Source organism: Leptonotus elevatus, chromosome 12 (assembly GCF_054856555.1).
Source record: "Leptonotus elevatus isolate MCC_2025b chromosome 12, RoL_Lele_1.0, whole genome shotgun sequence".
NCBI classification, from domain to species: Eukaryota; Metazoa; Chordata; class Actinopteri; order Syngnathiformes; family Syngnathidae; genus Leptonotus; species Leptonotus elevatus.
Genome location: NC_141250.1, coordinates 23760595 through 23781350, shown reverse-complemented (window position 1 = coordinate 23781350; position 20756 = coordinate 23760595). Strand labels below are relative to the sequence as shown.

General features: G+C 47.2%; 1 protein-coding gene across 1 annotated transcript in view; it reads left to right on the top strand.

Annotated features, from left to right (window-relative positions):
- The window catches only part of ttn.1 (titin, tandem duplicate 1), a 147736-nt gene that overhangs the window by 47892 nt on the left and 79088 nt on the right, over positions 1-20756 (top strand). The window contains exons 60-93 of the mRNA XM_086091313.1: positions 12-2087; positions 2537-2587; positions 2835-3233; positions 3921-4199; positions 5019-5288; positions 5355-5494; positions 5828-5954; positions 6077-6343; positions 6447-6713; positions 6916-7179; positions 7244-7383; positions 7476-7602; positions 8430-8696; positions 8880-9146; positions 11156-11422; positions 11718-11857; positions 12002-12128; positions 12229-12371; positions 14551-14674; positions 14746-15012; positions 15704-15801; positions 15880-16048; positions 16784-17053; positions 17136-17402; positions 17489-17767; positions 17851-18259; positions 18335-18459; positions 18533-18799; positions 18885-19154; positions 19219-19518; positions 19600-19902; positions 19982-20169; positions 20245-20359; positions 20446-20733. Coding sequence (XP_085947439.1) covers positions 12-2087; positions 2537-2587; positions 2835-3233; positions 3921-4199; positions 5019-5288; positions 5355-5494; positions 5828-5954; positions 6077-6343; positions 6447-6713; positions 6916-7179; positions 7244-7383; positions 7476-7602; positions 8430-8696; positions 8880-9146; positions 11156-11422; positions 11718-11857; positions 12002-12128; positions 12229-12371; positions 14551-14674; positions 14746-15012; positions 15704-15801; positions 15880-16048; positions 16784-17053; positions 17136-17402; positions 17489-17767; positions 17851-18259; positions 18335-18459; positions 18533-18799; positions 18885-19154; positions 19219-19518; positions 19600-19902; positions 19982-20169; positions 20245-20359; positions 20446-20733 — 9357 coding nt within the window. The remainder of the gene's footprint in view (positions 1-11; positions 2088-2536; positions 2588-2834; positions 3234-3920; positions 4200-5018; positions 5289-5354; positions 5495-5827; positions 5955-6076; positions 6344-6446; positions 6714-6915; positions 7180-7243; positions 7384-7475; positions 7603-8429; positions 8697-8879; positions 9147-11155; positions 11423-11717; positions 11858-12001; positions 12129-12228; positions 12372-14550; positions 14675-14745; positions 15013-15703; positions 15802-15879; positions 16049-16783; positions 17054-17135; positions 17403-17488; positions 17768-17850; positions 18260-18334; positions 18460-18532; positions 18800-18884; positions 19155-19218; positions 19519-19599; positions 19903-19981; positions 20170-20244; positions 20360-20445; positions 20734-20756) is intronic.

Below are 20756 nucleotides of genomic sequence, written 5' to 3'. Positions count from 1 at the left end.
TCCCTCCAAAGAACTGATAAAGTCAAAGAGTGCGCTTCCAGAAACAAAAGCAACATCTGCACAAAAAATAAAGCCTAAAGTTACCTCAAAAACCAAAGACGAGGAGGCAGAAGCCGAGGTCATCAGATTGGAGCAAGTTCCAGCAAAGTCTGTGGTGGCTGGGAAACAAGTAGAAACTCATCAGGCAGAAGTGAGCAGGCATTTTGACCAAGAACTCAACGTTCACAGTCTGCATGACAGAGAGGACCGGGAGTTAATAACAATCAGAAGTCAACGCCTCTTCACTTCAGAAGAAACAAGTCAACTTGAGATTTGCAGAGAACATGACAAGGTTGCAGTTGTTGAAAAAATGGAGGAGAAAAAAATGATACAGACAAATGTACTTAGCACAGGTAAGATGGTTATAACAAAAATGTCAGGTGAGGAGATAAAAGCTGATCCCGTTGAAGTGACAAGTCTTCCTCCCTCCAAAGAACTGATAAAGTCAAAGAGTGCGCTTCCAGAAACAAAAGCAACATCTGCACAAAAAATAAAGCCTAAAGTTACCTCAAAAACCAAAGACGAGGAGGCAGAAGCCGAGGTCATCAGATTGGAGCAAGTTCCAGCAAAGTCTGTGGTGGCTGGGAAACAAGTAGAAACTCATCAGGCAGACGTGAGCAGGCATTTTGACCAAGAACTCAACGTTCACAGTCTGCATGACAGAGAGGATCGGGAGTTAATAACAATCAGAAGGAGTGAACGTGTCTTCACTCCAGCAGAAGAGACAAATCAACTTGAGCTTTGCAAAGAAGCCGACGAGGTTGCAGTTGTTTTAAAAATGGACACAGAAAAATATAAAGAGACAACACTCCCAAGCAAGGAGAAGAAAAAAGGAATTGAAGTGCCAGGTGAGCAAACAGAATCGAAAAAAATCCCAAAGGAAGCAGAAAATATTAAACTCGAGGGACATCCCAGCAAGCCAAAAGACGAGCTCAGTCACAAAGCTGAAGATGACACCAAAGTTACTAAACCTGATGATTTGAAGCACAGAGAGTTGACAGGAAGGACAAGTGAACATGTCGTATCCATGTCGTATCCAGAGATGTCAAAAACCCCAGCAGCGGTACTGGATGGACAGGCCAAAGTAGAGGTACATGAGCCCAATGTGTCCACGAAGACAAAAGGGAAAGAGGAGCTCGAGACAGTAACGGTGAAATATTTGAAAGAGGAAGCTGAACATCCAAAAGAAAATACTTTAAACAGACACAGTCTTGTCAAGACCCATCAACTAGCCACTGATAAAAAGGCCACAAAAGTTGAAGATACTACTGTCACACGTCCACATCCCGCTCCATCAGATGAAGGCGAGGTGCAGGTCCAACTGAAGCTTCCAGTAAAAATGGAAGAAAAAGTGTCGGACAAAGACAAAACTCATATGGATGCAAAACCTCTGAGTCCCATGCCAAGAGACAAAATCGCCACAGATATGAAGCAAGACCAAGAAAAACCTGCAAGAGAAGGTAACTACCAAAAGAACCAGGATCCAGAGGGTGTAGCCAAGAAATTCAGTCCCCTAGTAAAGAAAGATGAAGACAAAATTTCACAAAGACAAACAGATACCGGCAAGACTGGTGCCAAACTCAAAGGTACGCCATCATCTGGACAGAGAAGAGAAAAGGGTCAAAGTGAGCAGGACTTCAAGCCCACGAAGCAGCTGAAAAAGGCTGAACAAAAAGAGAACTTGTCACCCAAGGCTGAAAAGCCGAAACCAAAGGACCAAGTCACCATCGAAACAATCACTTCTGCTGAGAAAGTTCAGCAAATTTCAAAATCTGCTTCACCACAAGTTCCAGGACTTCTGAAAGAACCTTGCCTTCAGGAGGCCTCTCAAGCAGATAAACCTGACAAGGTGAAGCTTCCCGTTGTGAAGGAGGTCTCGCCGAGAGCTGTGCAGGTGAAGAAAGTTCCCACCCAGCTAGAGGAGGAGGTGTTCGAGGACACGGCCGATGAGGAGATCTGGACCTGGGAGCTGGTCCCCTCTGAGGACTGGCAAGGTGAAAGGATGGATGGGGCGCGGGAAACTCCAGGCCCTCCTGACAGTCAAGAAGGTGAGGTAACATCCAGAAAACTGGAGACGCTGTCAGCAACCCCACTACCGGCACCATTCTTACCAGCACCCACTAGCAGAGTCCCCTACTGGCACATCCTGCCGGCACCTCTCTTACCAGCAACCTTGACAGCACTTTCACACCTTCAGATGACTCATCTAATCCTCATCGCACGCTCTCAAGTCACCTGAATCATTAATTCACATGAAGGCATGATCACGTGATTCATAAATGTTGTCATCGTTATCCCCATCCTCCTCCTCCTCCTCATCTTCATCCCTTTTCTATTCCAGAGTTCCTCAAACCAAAGACAATTTTTTTGTCCTCCCTCATTGAACATCTTGAAAGCATTGTAATTGTCGTTGTTGTTGAGAAGATTAATTTGACTGTTGGAAAAGCAAAAGCAAAAGATGATATTGTGACAGGAAATTTTTCCATGACTTGTCCAGATGGCAAACCAGCAGAGGAAGCTCCTAAAGGACGTGGACGAGGATTTGGCGGTGAGAATGGATTGGCTTCCACTTTAAGTGTTTGTGATCTTATTGGAGTCGCGTTTTCAAAAGTTAAAATATGTCCCCCTGCTTTTTTTTGGCCTGTTCTTGTTTTGGTCTTTTTCTTCTTCCATAAGACTCTTTGTTATATACTCTTCACTCTTTGTAGTGATTTGATTGATGTTGCCTATTTCCCCCTCACTTTCTACTGCCGACCGTAATTAATCCTGAAGCCTTTTTATTTCTGCTTTTGCAGTGCGACTAACACCCTCTCCCGGTGATGGCGGTCGAGGTCGAGGCCTGAGGCCCGGTGGAAAAGGTCCTTCGCCTCCAGAAGAACCTTTTGGAGGATTCAAACTCAAAGCCGTGCCGCTGAAGTTCATCAAGAAGCTGGTGGATATCGTGCTCCAGGAGGCCGAGTCCATCGGCTCTTCGGCCGTGTTCGAGTGCCAGGTGTCGCCGTCCACCGCCATCACAACGTGGATGAAGGATGGCATGAACCTGCGTGAGGGCCCCAAGTACAAGTTAACATCAGACGGCAAGGATCGCACGATCACGGTCAAAGACGTGCAATTGTCAGACACTGGCGAGTACACCTGCGTCGCCAGGAACGCCGGCAAGGAAATTACCTGCACCGCTAAACTCATTGTTGAAGGTGAGCTCACCAATCTTCTCATTCTTTCAACTTTGCACAGGAGCACAAAATACCAGTCCTACCAACAAGTTACATTCCAAAAGACAAGTCACTTTCCAAAAGACTCTTCGTGTCTTCAATCGTTATTTAACCATTTTTTGTCATTGTCACTACCTATTTCTTTACATCAGTTCTCTCTTTCTCTCATTGATTGTCCATTGGCATCTTTAAGACAATACATTCTCAGTAGTACAGCATGGGTCCCCAACCATCGGGCTGCAGACCAGTACCGGGTCACGGGTCATTTGGTACTGGACCATGCAGAGCGACTGAATAAAAAATATATTGCTCATTAGTCTACAAGAAGTTTTATATTGTAAATCAAGTTAGTCTGACTGTGTCTCGGTCAAGTCAGGCGGACAAAAGTCGGCCTAAAGGGCTAGCAAAAATGAGTGGGGGGAAAAAAGGGGAAAAAAAAGGGCTCCACGCTGTGGTCCAAACAAACCAAGACCAATCTCCAGAAGACAAAATGCCTCCACCCTCATTTTTGTCTCAAACTTGCCTGTCATTGCTCTTGGGAAGATATTGTACTACTCTTTGGTGCACGCCTCAAGTTTTGGATTTGGAGCAGGGTTCTTTTTTTCTCTCAAGAAAATGGGAGTGTTGTTAAAAAGAACATTTGCATTCCAAGCTGATGTCCTTGTGCAGAGCTGCCCATGAAGTGGGTGAAAGAGTTGGAAGCGGAGACGTCGTGCATCAAGGGTCAGCCCATGTACCTGACCTGTGAGCTCAACAAGGAGAGGGACGTCATCTGGAAGCGGGACGGCGTCAAACTCAAGACTACAGCCGGGAAGTTGGCCATCAATATCATCGGCTTGCAGCACGCCGTCACCATCCAGAGCGCCGTTGAGGAAGACAGCGGCCTCTACTCATGCGAGGTGGACACACCGGACGGCATCAAGACCAGCACCAACGTCAAAGTCACCGGTAAGAAACACACCAAATGTTTAACAATCAGCAACTTGCAAATGTGTCTGTCAAAAGAACACCTTGAGAAAATGTTAGGAAACGAAAACCTTTGTATGCTGTCGTGTACAAAGAAACGATGTTGATGCAGTCGATGGCAGTGGCTCGCATCTCTGTCTTATTTGGGTTACTTTTGCTTTACCCAGGGCCTTTTTTTTTGCAGCGCACAAAGCCTGTGAATGCTTTCTATTCGATTGCGTTAAGACAGTTTGAACCTTGTTACAATGAGATGTTGGCGCAGGGCTGCGAGTGGGGTTTCTTGCAATTGCGTCAGTATTGACGGACGGTCCGTTAGTCAGTCAATGACGGATGCCCGCTTTAAATGTATTTTTATCTACAGTATATTTTGTTACTCACAAAAGTGAGTACAATCCCTCATATTTTTGTAAATATGTGATTCTCTTTTCATGGGATGATAAAACCGAAGTGTAAAGTGGCTCGTGTATAAGAATAAATAAAACAAAAATAAGTCAACACACAGACATTAATGTCTAAAAGTGCTGACAAGAAAAGTAAGTACACCACCAACTGAAACTGTCTAAATAGGGACCAATTAGCCACTTATTGCCCAACATGCACGTCCTTGGAACACAGAAAACCAAATATTTCAGCAAAGAAACTAATTTGATTGCACACTTTCTTTTGAACCAAGCCAAACCGTGGTCAATGGCGGCCTTCCCAGACCCACTTTCTTGAAAGAAAGAAAAATCAATCAAATTTGTGTGACTCGCCAGGCTCGGCAGCACAGACACATGAAATCTTGTCAACATTTGTGCTCAGAGGTCATCAAAGACTGGTTGATGAAGCCCCTGAGGGACCAGCACGTGAAACCCAGATCTAGCGCCACCTTCAGGTGTCAACTCTTCAAGGACACGCCCAATTGGAAGTGGCTCAAAGGCGAGACGGAGCTCACGCCCTCCGACAAGGTGGAAATCAGCAAAGATGGCGTCTCCATGCTGCTCACAATCAACAACTGTCAGCCGGACGACGTGTCGGAATACACCTTCGCCGTGGAGGACCGCAAATACGTGGCCAAACTGACTCTGGGAGGTGCGTAGGAGGCACAAGTCAAGCACCTTCACCTTCACGAATGATGTTTTTGATGTGCTTGCTCAGAACGTGAGGCGGAAATCTTGAAGCCGTTGGCCAGCGTGGAAGTGGTGGAAAAGGAAGACGCCAACTTTGACACGGAAATCTCAGAGGACGACGTCATCGGCGAATGGAAACTTAAGGGACAAGTGCTGAGCCGATCTCCGGTAAGTCGTGTCTTTGTGGTCTTTGTCTTATCGGCCCGCCGCATCATCATGTTGTCAAAGGTCGCCGCAGTCAATCACTCGCATGATACTGGCATTTAAAAGCCAAAAACAAATGTACCAAAAGTTGAACACTACGCAATGTCATACTTTTTATTTGAATCATTATTATTCATGTAAAAAATTAATTACTTGTCAGGGCGTGGGGCTCAGTGCAAAAAGTTTGTCCGTCCCTGCACTTGAGGGACTTTCTTTAGAAGTTACGGGATTAGCTGGTTTAGACTGATCAGTTCTTGATTCTGATTCTTGGAGAACACCGTTGATGGTATTTTTCAGACATGCGACATCAAAGCCGATGGGAGCAAACGTTTCCTGAGCTTGAAGAACGTCCAGTTGGACCAAGCGGGCGAAGTGTCCTACCAGGCTTTAAATGCCATCACCAGCGCCATGCTGACCGTCAAAGGTACGCCCACAATCTCAAACTTGTGTGTGTGTGCGTGTGTGCGTGCGTGCGAGCGTGCACTTGCAGAAAATGCTTGGACAGAAAACGTGTCAATAACCCATCGAATGTTTGAAACCTCGCAGAAATCGAAATGGGCTTTGTGGAGCCTCTGAAGGACATTTCGGTTCCTGAAAAGAAACAAGCTAAATTTGAGTGCACTCTCACTAAGGAGGTGTCCAAAGTGATGTGGTTCAGGGGCACGGAAATTGTGACCCCAGGCCCCAAATATGAGATCATTGACGACAAAAACAAACACATCCTGATCATAAACAGCTGTGAGTTTGATGACGAGTCTGAGTACACCATTGAGGTTTTGGATCAGAAATCCGCGGCTCGGCTCTCGGTGGAAGGTAAGTCCCGTGTCCGCTCACCTTTGTCGTAGTTTTCGCCCAAAGCTGAGGTTCAAGCGGGCCTCCCTCTTTAACGAGTGCGGACGCTCCTGCTGTATTCCAGGCTTGAGGCTTAAGATTGTCAGGTCGCTGGAGGACCAGACGGTCAAAGAAAGTAAAACGGCTCGCTTTGAGCTGGAGCTGACTCATGACGACGTCTCGGTGGTCTGGTACCGAAATGAAGTCAAGCTCCATGTGAGCAGAACGGTGATTGCGCACGTGGAAGGAAAGAAACACGTTCTTGAAATGAGGATGCTGACGCTCGATGATACCTGCCAGATTAAGGCAGAGGCCAAAGGCATAAGCTCGCTGGCAAAGCTGACAGTCATAGGTAATGTCACATGTCTTTTCCTCTGTCTTCTCTTGTGTTTCTCTGCACGGGGAGGGGGGAGGGGGTGACAATCGGTGATTCTCCGCAGAGGACAGTGAACGTCGAGGTCCGCCATAGGACCCATCTGTGGCAGGCAGTTTGGGGGGTGGGGGGGAGTACCTTCACTGTGACTCCCGTAAATTGACAAATGGTGTTGTTCCAGAGGGCGACGCCGTGTTTGTGGTCAAACTCCAAGACTACACGGCCACCGAGAAAGACCAGGTCTCTCTAGACTGTGAGCTCAACAAAGATGTCCCCGTCATTTGGTATCACGAAGAGGAGGAGATGATCGCATCCAAGACAGTGCTGATTAAGTCCGAGGCTACTCGGAGGTCTTTGGTCTTGAGGAAGGTGGAGCTGAGCAATAAAGGAAAGTACACCTGCAACTGTGGGACCGACAATACGGTAGCCAACCTCACTGTTGAAGGTAAAACTAAACGTCGATCGACTTATGTCTCGGCCGAGCATCTTCACGTTTGGCGTCTGTGTAGCTCGCGTCATCAAACTGGTTCGACCCATTTACGGCGTGGAGCTCTTTGACGGAGAAACGGCTCGTTTCGAGGCAGAGATCTCTGAGGACGATGTCCATGGCCAGTGGATGCTGAATGGAGGAGTCCTGACCGCTTCCTCTGTGAGCGCCTCTTTCACCGACTCGTCAAATCTGCTCCTTTGTTGTCTTTGAATGTCGTTACTTATTCAGTGGCACATTTTTTAATCGGGCAGGATGTGGACATCATCGAAGAGGGAGGCAAGCACACACTGATCCTGTATAACTGCAAAGTGCCCATGAGTGGCGAGGTGGCATATGCCGCTGGCAACGCCAATTGTGCTGCTCACCTGAAAGTCAAAGGTGAACTACATTCCAGGGTTACACCAAGTCTCTTTACATTAAAAATACCCCCCCCAAAAAAAAAAAAAACGAATCATGGCAACGGAACTATTATTTGTTATTGAAGACTTTTCACAGTTAATCCAAAAGGCTTCTTCAAAACTGAAGTCGGCTCTGTGACTTTTCATTTCCTTTTTTTCTTTTTTCTTTTGCAATTGTGGTCACAAAGTTTGAATTTCCTGTCTATCTACACGGGGACTTGCTCAACCCGTTGTACTCCAACCGCATGGTTCCCTTTGGTGTTCATTCATCACTAAATCAAAAGGCTCAGGGGCCATTGAATAATGATTGCATGATCACAGTCCTGTATTGATCAAAATATCCTTTAAAATGAAATTAAGACCAAAAGTTGGGGAAAAAAATAAAATCAATAAAAAGTGATTGAGCGACTCTTAATAGAATGAGTTGATTTTTTTTTAAAGACTGTTCTGACAATGGCATAAATGCACAGCTTTCATGAACTGAAGAAACCTTTTGGATGAAAGGTCTTCAACTCCTTCAAAACCAGAGAAGCCGAATGGATGAAACATTTTCAACTCATTCAGAACGTAGAACTAGAGAAGCCGATTGGAAGAAAAGCATCTACAACCCCGAAACCCGACCCCCCAACAGTTGCCTTCATTCAACTTTTGTCCATTTTGCTTCCTGGATGACTTAGAATCCCCGCAGACATTTTAACTTAAAAGGCATCTGCCGCTTAGGGGTCCTTTTGAAAGGTCCATTCCTTCTTACTGACCTGACTGTGACGCACTCGCGCTGATTTTTTCTTTCTCCTCCCGGTTGGTCAGAGCTTCCTCTCAACTTCCTGACCCCGCTGAGCGACGTGCATGTGTTCGAGAAGGACGCCGCCAGATTTGAACTGGAAGTGTCCAGAGCACCCAAGTCTTTCCGCTGGCTGAAGGGTTCGCTGGAGCTGCAGAGCGATGACAAGTACAAGATGATTCAAGACGGGAACTCGTATGTGCTGTTGATCCGCTCAGCCACCTACGACGACGAGGCCAAGTACACGTTTGAGGCAGAAGACAAGAAGACCAGCTGCAAGCTGGTCATTCAAGGTCAGCCATTACCTTCTTCGCACTTAAAATCCAGCTGAAGCACGGATCACACTTCCGACCGCTACCAACCCGATTTGGCTGGTTGCTGCGCCACTTGATTCGACAAGCCAAAACAGGATCGCAGAAACAGAGGCGAGCTTCGCTTAGTGGATAAGGTACTAAACCGTTGCTCTCTCACCGCAGGAATCCGCCTGGAGTTTGTCAAACCAATCAAGGACGTGACGGTGAAAGAACGCGAAACGGCCGAGTTCAGCGTGGAGCTCTCGCATGAAAACATCCCCGTGGTTTGGTACAAGAACGACGTGCGACTTCACCCGAGCAAGGTGGTCCACATGACGGATCATGGCACAGTCCACACGCTGGCCCTCAAGGAGGTCGCTCTTGATGACACAGCCATGATCAAGGTGGAGGCCGCCGACAAGAGCATCAGCGCCATGCTTACCGTCATCGGTTAGTACTTTGCGCCGTCTTCTTTCTTCTTTTCGCTGGCCAGTTTATTGAGGTGGACAGTTTGCCAGTTGCTTGTTTTTGTAATGTTGTCGTCAAGACCACCGATCGAGACAAAGACATTATTGAGAGTATCGAAATAAAGACAAGACCAAGGCGGAACTTTGGGGAAAATCAAGCCCAGCCCCGCATGTTTGTGTCCCCACAACAGGAGCCTCCCCTACAGGGCCACTTACAGGGACTTTTACGGGGCCAAACGGAGGTCCTACTTGAGGGATACTGCTGGTACTCCGTTGGCCCCAAAAAGCTCCCGCTCGGGCACCGCCGCTGTTTGGCTAAGCTTTTTAATTAGTATCAAAAATATCTAACCCTTCGTATCCATTGCGACGACGACATGCATTCTCGGCTAAGCACCCTTCCACAAAAAGAATTCTGATCATCCTTGGGCCATTTTCTTTCCACTCACTGTTAGCCTTTTCAAATTCTTCATCTTGACGTCTCCTCTCACTCAAACCATCCATCCACGTCATGTACCCAAACATTAAAAAGCAGCAAAATGGCAACCGCCTCAACTCCTTCCATGTTTTCCTCTTTCCTCATATTTTCTTAGAAACCGTCTCACAGCGATTACGTGTCGATCGAAATTTGTGTCGTCGCACTCTGCAGCGGTGACACGGCCACGAGAGGGCTGTCTGAGAGGACGGTTCCTGTATAATTCCCAACCCCTCTTTTGGGCCTGCATACTGCATGTTTCTCACTGCTCTCAGTAGTACCGGCCCGGTCTTGATCAAAAATCTCGAGTCCGCTGTGTCCGGGACCGAGACAAGACGGAGTAAAAATGCCTTCCATTCCGAGATGAGACCGAGACTCTTCGAAAGTAGTCTTGAGACCAAGACCAATCTTGAACTGCAACACTAGTATTTTGAGCACGGCCGCCTCGTTCAAATCAAAAGTGCAGAAAACTACAGTGGTGCTTTAGCCGCGTGAAAATATTTATGCCAAATCCTCACGCAAGCCATCCACAAATTCAACAAATGTCAAGACGAACAATCTGTCGTTGCGTCTGCTTACACAATCAAACGGAGGCAAGCCGTGGGACATCTGTAACCTCTTCCGGTCAAAATGAAGGCTTAGTGTCACGCTCCTCTCTACCGTCGTGCCACGAGTGAGAGGGAGACGCTCGGGCGAGCGACTGAGCGTGTGAGCGACTTTGTGTCTTGGAGTTTGTGCAGTGATTTAAAAAGAAAAAACAATTGAATGTTGGCACACAGCCAGTTTAGAAAAATATCAATCATCGTCACCATCAATCGATTAGTCAGCGTCAACTCAACTATTATCACCTTGGCGCTGACTAAGAAGTGGTTCAACCCCTAGTTCAGGACTTCATGCCATCTTTTTTCAGGCTTCAACTTTTGTGAGGCCACGAGTAACTTACCCGCAAAAGATTTACCGTATTTTCCGGACCATAAAGTGCATCGGGTTATAAGCTGCCTCACCGAGAAGGATCGCTATCTGAGAGCGGCCAGCGCTGGCCAGGAAATAGGCGGCGACGGGGTGCGCGGTGCGGTTCTTGCTGGCGAAAACGTCGCGGCGGGTGGGCGATCCCGTCCGCCCACCCGCCGTCCCTTCCCTCCTGCCTGTGCCAGGCATCGGAACCCGTCCGTTGTGCACAGTGGCCGCAGGGGTCAGAGCGCATGGAAAAAGTAGTGGCTTACAGTCGGCAAAATACGGTACAATTTGTCACTCTCGTTGATATCTGGAAAGCTGACACTGAAAACAAGAGACAGTTCAACATTGTTGCATAGTCTGTTCAAGCAAAGCGTATCCTTCCGTCAAACACAAGTTAGCTAGCCGAAGGCCATAGACGGAAAATAGCATAAATCTCAGGGCACCCCTGCGAACAGGTGAACTTGTGAATGCCAGACGGGCTATCAGAGTTAAGGTGTGCCAGAGACACTTGTTTGATGACTTACTTGCTCCACCCCAACCTCCAAAACATGTCCTTCCCTCAGAGGGTGACCCGTACTTCACCAGCAAGCTGCAGAACTACACGGCGGTGGAGAAGGACCAAGTGAAGCTGCTGTGTGAACTGAGCAAGGCGGTGGCAGATGTCAAATGGTTCAAGGACGGGAACGAGCTCACGCCCTCCAAGAACATCAGCATCAGCACAGACGGCAAAAAGCGGATCCTGATGATCCGCAAGGCCGAGATGAGCGACGCCGGCGAATACGCGTGCGACTGTGGCTCAGATAGAACTGACGCACATCTCACAATTGAAGGTAAGGGCAAATCTAGCGCATTGGCCTTCAGTAGTGGCCTACCGGCTCCCCAACTCTTTCAGCATGTGCTAGGGATATTAGCCGTGAGCTAACGCTACACGTGAGATTGTTAGTGTTGAGCTAAGAGACCGTGTGAGAATTTTAGCATCCACCTAAAAGGTACTTGCTACTGTTTTTAGCTTTCGCAAGATTCCCCAGTTGACTTCCTTTTGCTCTTCGAGTCAAACGTTGAGAGTTGTTGGGTTTTTGTTTATTGACGCCTGACGGTGTCCTCTTTCTGGTGTTTGTCCTCCAGAGCGCGACATCAAAATGGTGCGTCCCCTGTACAGTGTTGAGGTCACTGAGACGGAGACGGCCAAGTTTGAGACAGAGATTTCTGAGGACGACGTTGAGGGACACTGGAAGCTGAAAGGAGAAGATTTGCACCAGTCGGCCGTGAGTGTTGGCCTTTCCTTTACGTTTATCTGTATTTGTCACTTACTGCGCATAACCCTGCGCTGGAGGCGGATTACTGTCATATCATCTTGAAATACTCGAGTAATGAATCAAGTAAAAAGTCCAGCGTTTGTTTGTCATCAGGATGTGGAGGTCAAGGCGGAGGGCCCCAAACATATTCTCATCCTATACAACGTGCGCATGGACATGGCGGGGGGCGTGGACTTCTGGGCCGGCAACGCCAAATCAAGCGCTCAGCTGCGAGTCAAAGGTGAGCTGACAAAATCCAGAGCCAATCGCAGAGGGCATTCCTGGAAGGACAATCTTATCTGAAGAGATTGGACGCTGAGCTGCGCCCTCGCTGTCCTCAGCTCAAGCCATCAGGTTGGTGCGGCCGCTGAAGGACGTGACGGTGACGGCCGGAGGGAAGGCCACCTTCCTGTGCGAGCTGTCCTACGAAGGCATTGTCGTGGACTGGTTCCTGGCCGGGAACAAGATGGAGGCCGGCGAGCGGGTAGGAACTTTCTTTCTTTTCTTTTTTTCCTTTTGATGCAGCGTCAAACACGTCTCAAACATCATCTGTGCGTGCTTTGTCTCTGTGGTCCGCGCTGAAGTTAAAAATAACAGTCTAATCTCTCAGAGCCCCCCAAGGCTCCCTAATATGGAGCTTCAGCCTCCAGGAAGTCAAAAGCCTTTTGTGCACTTTGAGACACGGTGTTCAACATTATTCACGTTTCAGCTGAAACATGAAAATGTTCTTTTTAACCTTCAACTCCCAAACTTCAAGTTCAAAGTGAAATGACAAGTCTGACACTTTCAAATCTTTAACTGTAAACTAAGTTCAAATTGAACCTGAGCCTCCTTAACTTTAATGAAAAATGCACTAACAACTTTGACCTTAAACTCTCTAACATCCAATTCATATTAAAACTAACCCTCTGTCACTTTAATAGACTTCACTTTAAACTCATTGGCTACGTTTACATGCAGCAGACGACTCCTTTTCTAACCGCAATATTTGGTCCTATAAAAGCGCATCTGAATATTGCGTTTGAAGCAAACATTGGTTTCTGTCTGCCTGCAAGGAATCCTGGTCTTTTGAGTCCAGCAGAAAGAAGTGTCCTAACTAAAAACTCACTTAGCCAGCTGCATAAATTGAAGAAAGATGGATTTGACAATAGAAGCAATTTGCCGGTCCAATTAAAAATGGCTGTCCAATTTCAAACCCAAATTCAAGACTGTTGGCTTCAGATTAGGCGATTGGATACGATTTGTTTTCAATACAGAAACATAGCCTATACTTTGTGCGGTTTTCTTGCTTGTTTTGGCTTTTTGTTCATTTATAACATTTTGTTCATAACAAATGACTTCATTTTTATGAAGGATACGTACGACTCTCGACGTGAACTTCAGACCAACCACATGACATCCAAAACTCTGACATGAGAGAATCAATCTACAAATAATTAATTGATGAGAATTCAATTAAATATGAATACATTTGAATGCACTTATTCAAATGAACAATAGATTTGGTGACCAGGATTCAGCAAACCAAAAAAGTAATACATAAATGATAAATAATGAACAATTAAACTGTTGGAGAAAAAAAATGATGGGTTATGCTGCTGTTAAGGAACAGCAGCATAATGGTTGCGAACTTACCCTGAAAATTGGTAAAAGTGACCTTTTGTCATTGAGTTAAAGTAGCGCTCATTGCCACACCCGATTTTTCGTGGCCGTTTGTTTTGGCCGCTGATCTGCGTGTGAGCGCTCCTCCCCGATTGGCGGCCCTTGCCCTCGAAGGGAGGAGCCCTGATCACCTGACTCGTTTCAGCTGAGGTGATTAGTGGCCACCGGTTGAAAGGCTGGTGGTCTGACTGTCTGTTTGTGTGCGTTTGCCCCCCTTCGTTCGTTTGTTTTCGTTAGCTAGCCAGCCCCTCTAACTCTTGTGTGTTTGTTTGTTCCGCTGTGCTTCGTTTTAGTGCAATTTTAGCCAGAACTTCGACTGGTCATTTTTATCCCCACTATTTATTTGTGTGACTTTGCCGTAAATTTGTTATTTCATCCGTCACTCTCATTATTCATTCAATGTTGCACGAGGGCAGTTTTTTATATTTTAGTTTTGAGTTTTTTCGTTATTATTATTCTTTAACCTTAAACTCTATAACTAAGTTGAGCCCAAATCCTTTTGGTTGTCTGGCCTTCAAAGCTAATAATAATAATAATAATAATAATTCATTACATTTGTAAGTGCCTTTCAAGACCCTCAAGGACGGCGTTAAAACAAAATTTAAAACAACATTTTACAGATTAAATAGAATTATGACTAAAAAACTGATAAAATAAAAGAGCAGTGTGGTTATAGTGTGTAGGTGATCTTAAATAGGTGAGGAGTTTTTAGTTTGGATTTGAAAATGGTCAAGGAAGGTGAATTGTAGAGATCAGGAGGCAGAGAGTTCCAAAGCTGGGGAGCAGAGCGGCTGAAGGCCCTGCTCCCCATAGTACTGAGGCGGACAGGTGGAACAGTCAAATGGATTGATGAGGATGAAAGCCAGGACTATTTGACTATTTGCTAAGACTATTCTTTCCGGTCAGGTGATGTGTCTTTGTCTACGGTCCGTCCGGTAGGTCAGCCACAAACGTAAAGGGGAAATGCATGTAACTGTCTTTGCTCGGTTTCTGTCGCGCAGGTGAAGATTCAAGCAGATGGGCGAATTCACGCTCTGATGATAAAGGATGTGAAGTTGTCAGAGGCAGGCCAGGTCAGATTGACTGCCAAGGACTTCCAGACTCAGGCACAGCTCATTGTCAGAGGTGAAAATCCTACTGCTCGCCTCTGGTGTATTGCTTGTGCTCAGTGCTGAAGTATGCGGTGTGCCCTACAGAGCCTCCGGTGCAGTTCACCAAGCCTCTGGAGGACCAGACGGTGGAGGAGGAAGCCACCGCCACGCTGGAGTGCGAGGTCTCCAGAGAGAACGCAGAAGTTCAATGGTCCAAGGAAGGACAGGAGATCTGCAAGACCAAGAAATATGACATCATCGTCGATGGGCGAAAGAGAGCGCTGGTGATCCACGACTGCAACCTGGAGGACATTAAGACGTACACATGTGCCGCCAAGGACTTTAAGACTTCCTGCTTCCTTGATGTCATAAGTAAGGACTGTTGTGGAATTTACCGAATAGGAAACTAATTTCTTGACCTTCGTCATGTAATATTCCAGTTAGAACCGGGTGCCACACACGGACTCCTCACCAGCGGGTTTAAATAGTCACTACGCAATTTATACAGACATTCATATTGTCTGTGGATGCTATGTCAGGGCTACGTGTGCACTTTAGGCAATGCCATACAATAGAACCACAAATCCTGCAGAGCATCTAAAACAGGGGTGGGCACACTGGGTCATCGAGGGCTGGAGTCCTGCAGGTTTCGGACGTTTCCCTTCTCCAACACAGCTGATATATGATCAATTCATCAACAAGCTCTGTATAAGCCCAATAGCAATCCTGTTGATTGGAATCAGTTGCGTTGGAGCAGGGAAACATCCAAAAAATGCAGGACTCCGGCCCTCCAGGGCCGAGTTTGCCCACTACTGGTAGTAGGTATATGAATGTAACAACCAGACACCTGTGACCGAGTAAGGCTCCAATCTAGAACACGGAGCAGTTACAGTACTTGTCGAAATTGGGAACCTTGAGATTGGAAAATCGCAAAAGGAATGAATAACGTCACGAATAAAATAATGTACGTAGTAATTCACTTTCCATTAAAAGGATGAAATACTCTCCAGTGTTTCAGGAGCAAAACCTTTGGCTGACATTTGTGTTTATTTTGTGTCATCAGTGCCTCAAGTGGAGTTTGTCAAGCCTCTGCAAGATGTTGAAGTCAGAGAGAAAGAATCTGCCAAGTTTGAATGTGAAGTGTCCCGCGAGTCCGCCAAGGTTCGAATATCCACAAAAGGTTTGCTTTGCTTTGATCGCGGCTGCTTGAGCGACGTTTTCCCGAATGTGATCCCGCAGGTTTGCTGGTCCAAGGATGGCTGCGAAATAAGAAAAGGAAAGAAGTATGAGATCATGGCCAAGGGGGTTCAGAGGATCCTGATCATCCACAAGTCTATGATGGATGACGAGGCGGAATATGAGTGTGACGCCAAAACATCGAAGAGCTCCGGCATGCTGACCGTCATCGGTGAGGCATCCAACCCTTGATGGCTTCTGTTCAACGGGATTCATTTTCCAAGAAAATAGCAAATCAAGCTACTTTGTAGTCAGACCATTTTTTTACCTGAATTGACCGGAGTCTCATCAATGTCCGAAATTATTGCTTGTCGCTATTATTGGTTCATTCTATATCAGGATTCAGGATCAGGGTGAACTTTGTTGTTCCATTTTGGAAATTTGTCTTACTCTACATATAAACATAGTCTCGTCCACATGCAACCATTACATGCTATACATCTCATAAAGGTGAGCACATACATGTACATGTACATGTACAATACATACATTTTACACATTCTCAAGTCATCTCCACAGTTGTTGGTCAAATAAGCCGCGGACCGACACGGGGTGTTACCTGTAAGGATACAAGATTCTAAAATTTAAAAAAATCTTCAAATAAATTCAAATAATAATATTTGTTTTTGTTTTACCACCAAAATCAGTATTTGATTGAACAAGTCACTTACTCAAAATCAAGATTTCATGAGGAACAAGTCTGTAAGCGTTCAGGTTGTTAACTTCCAGCACCAAGTTTGAGGTCAGGGCACACCCAGCATTGCTAACTTACGACAACCCTAGGATCCTCTTCAGGTCGCTGTTTGCTTACATTCCATGTTGTTGAGTTGGCACCACGTTTGGGCCTCTAGTGACATTCTTGAGGACTCTGTGCTTTCTCATCCCCAAATAATTTGTTTCTTTACAGAGGAGGCTGCCAGGTTCACCAAGAACCTGTCCAACGTGGAAGGAACCGAGACAGACAGCGTTAAGATGATCTGCGAGGTGTCCAAGCCTGGGGCAGACGTCACCTGGTACCAAGGAGACAGAGAGCTGCCAGAGGGTGGACGCTACGAGCAGATGGCGGATGGACGTAAAAGAATCCTGATCATCCAAGACTTGAGGATGGAAGATGCCGGCGAATACAACTGTCGACTGAGTCCTAGTGTCAAGACAGCCGCTGTCCTGAAGCTGAATGGTGCAAACGCATCCAGTTCCGGAACTAGCTCTGACAAGAGTGAAAGAACAACAATGATGACCTCCTTCTGCTTTCTTTCCAGAACTTGCAGCACAGTTCATCGCCAAACCTCAGAACCAGCAAGTTGTGGAAGGCGAGGAGGCTGAGTTTGTCTGCTCAGTCTCCAAAGAACCCTACGAGGTGAAATGGTTCCGAGGGGAGAAGGAGGTCGAAAGCGGGGACAAATACGAGATTGTCAGTAAAGGAAAGAGACGAGCTCTTGTTGTGAAAAACTGTGAGATGAAGGATGAGGGGGGCTACGTAGTCCTCATTGGCAGCGTTCGAGCCTCCGCTGATCTGTTAGTGATTGGTGAGACTCACTCCATTCACTCATGCATGATATTATCCCGGACTCTTTGACCACGGTTGTGACTGACAGTCTGTACTCAATTGCAGAAAAATTGAGGATCATCACACCCATCAGAGACACGGAAGTAAAAGAAGGAAGCGAGATTGTCTTCAACTGCGAGACAAACATGGAGGGAGCAAAGGCCAAATGGCTGAAGAACCACGAGCCCATATTTGACAGCAGCAAGTACATGGTGGCCCAGAGGGACAATGTCTTCTCCCTGAGGATTCGGGACGCCCGCAAGGCCGACGAGGCCGAATACGCCGTGGGCGTGACCAATCACAGAGGAGAGCACGTCAAGTGCTCAGCCCATGCTAAAGTTACTGGTAAAAGATCAAATCCACACAAACACAAAACACCTACGCTTGGCAGAAATCACTAATCATAAAATGTAATGTTCCATCTACAGAGGAGGAGCTAAAGTTCCTCGTGCCCATCGAGGACATCGAAACTCAGGAAAAGAAGACCATCAGTTTTGCGTGCAAGGTGAACCGGCCCAAATCAACTGTGAGGTGGCTAAAGGCTGGCCAGGAGGTGGAGCTCAGCAAACACATCGTCTACAGAAGCGAAGGCCTCAACCACACGCTCACCATCAAGGACTGCATCATGGAGGACGAGGGCGAGTATAGTGCTGAGGTCGGAGATGACAAGTGTGCTGCCGAATTGATCATCAGCGAGGCGCCCACAGACTTCACCGCACAGCTCAAAGACCAGACGGTCACCGAGTTTGAGGATGCAGAGTTCACCTGCAAGTTGTCCAAAGAGAAGGCCACCGTCAAGTGGTACAGGAACGGCCGAGAGATTCGAGAAGGGCCGAGGTACTGGACCACACCTGACTTCATGATCATTGTCTTGTTCCAAGCATATTTCATGGCGCCTGCTTGTCCCTGCAGATATCTCATGGAGAGAGAAGGCAAGACATGCAGACTAGTCGTCAAGGTGTGCAGACCGGATGACGAATGTGAATACGCCTGCGGCGTGGACGAGAAGAGGACCAGAGCAAGACTATTTGTTGAAGGTACGTTGTTTCATTCCTTCCAAATACCGCATACTCCCTTTTGAAACCTCACGTCACGTGTTAACTCCAACAGAAATCCCCGTGGAGATCATTAGACCGCCTCAGGACACTTTGGAGCCTCCTGGCTCGGACGTGGTCTTCGAGGTGGAGCTCAACAAGGACAGAGTGGAGGTGAAGTGGATGAGAAACAACATGATCATCATTCAGGGAGACAAGTACCAGATGATCAGCGAGGGTAAAGTGCACAGACTGCAAGTGTGTGAGATCCGACCTCGAGACCAGGGCGAGTACAGGATTGTCGCCAAAGACAAAGATGCTCGAGCTAAGTTGGAGTTGGCGGGTGAGGCACATAACACCACTGTGATTTAGTCTACAATCATCCATGCAGGAGCATCAAGCAAATATGAAACTTCTGTTTTTTGTAGCTCCTCCAAAGATTAAAACCACAGACCAGAACCTGACAACAGATGCTGGCAAGCCCTTCGTCATTACAGTACCCTACGACGCCTACCCTCGGGCAGACGTAGAGTGGTTTTTCGACAGTGTGAGTCTCCCTGTCCAGAACATTGACACCTCAGTCGACAAGACAGTGTATCGCCTTAAAAGCTCCAGCAAAGCAGACCAGGGCAGATACAAGGTGGCCATCAAGAACAAGCATGGAGAGGGAGAGGCCTTCATTAACCTGGACGTGATTGGTGAGATTCAACGGATTTGTTGACTTTCATGATGGATTTTTAACGTCATATTGGTGCTCGACAGATGTGCCCGGACCCGTCAAGAACCTGAGGGTGACAGACACTGTCGACGGTGAAGTCAGTTTGGCGTGGGAGGAGCCTGAGAGTGACGGCGGGAGCAAAATCCTATCATATACGGTAGAGAGGCGCGATGTGAAGCGTAAGGCGTGGACGGTGGCAACAGACCGCGGCGATACGACGGAGTATTGTGTCAGTGGCCTCCAAAAGGACTCCTGGTACCTGTTCAGAGTTTGTGCCAGAAATCGTGTTGGGAGTGGACCCCACGTTGTCACTGAAGATGCCGTTCAAGCCAAGAATAAATTTGGTGAGCTGGCAGGCATGTGATGGGATATATCACATATCATTTCCAGACCAAAACCATACTAAAGCGGTTGTCTTCCATCAGATGTTCCTGATGCTCCCGAGAATGTAGCTGTCAGTGAGGTGAACAAATTTGGTGCCACCGTCATCTGGGAGCCTCCTGTGTTTGATGGTGGCTCAGAGATCACCGGCTACGTGATCGAGCTCCGTGACAGGACGTCGGTCAAGTGGGAGGCATCCATGTTCTGCGGGGCCGGCGAGCGCTCGGCCAATCTCAATGACGTGGTTGAGAACAAGGAGTACATCTTCAGAGTGCGAGCTGAGAACAAGGCCGGCATTGGCAAACCCAGCGCGGCCACCAAACCTGTCAAGATCATGGATCCCATCGGTGGGTGACCTTTGACACTGGTGATCATCTCTGGCAATGCCGTCCAATCTCATTTTTCTGGAACCTGAATGTGTTACAGACAGGCCAAGCCCGCCCCTCAACCTGAACTTCAATGACCAAACCAAGGAGGCTGTCACGCTCACCTGGGAGACGCCTGTCAGCAATGGCGGCAGCATGATCACCGGCTACATCATTGAGAAGAGTGAGGATGGCACAGACAAGTGGCTTCGCTGCAATGCTAGATTATGTCCAGACATCTCCTACAGGGTATGGAAGAGCTGCGCTTAAACCCGATTGTCTCGATTCGTTTAGAATCTCAGCAAAGTGATTGGTTTTGTTTAGGTGACGGGAGTGAAACATGGTTTGAAGTACCTTTACAGAGTTTGTGCCGAGAATGCCGCCGGTATCTCCGATCCAGCTGAGCAACTCGGCCCACTTCTTGCTGACGATCCTCACGGTACAAAAATTCGAGCCAAAAAGATTCCGCTTCAATTTGGACTGCTCATTGAAATCTTGTGAAATCTTGCGCTTGTCTTCTGGCAGTGGGTCCAACCTTGGACCTGAGTGCCTTCAGGAAAGTCTTGGAAGTCATCGTCCCTCAGCCTCTCGCTATCAGAGTTCCTATCACTGGATACCCGACCCCTAGCCCCAAATGGACGTTTGAAGAGAAGGAGCTGACGTCGGCAGACGAGCGTGTCTCTATGCTTACAAAGCCCGTATTCACCGAGCTAAAAGTTACGCCAAGTGTCCGTCCAGACAAAGGAACCTACACCCTCCAGCTGGAAAACGATATGTCCTCCGTCTCTGGAGAGATTGACGTCAACGTTATCGGTAGGAGTCATTTGTTATTTGGG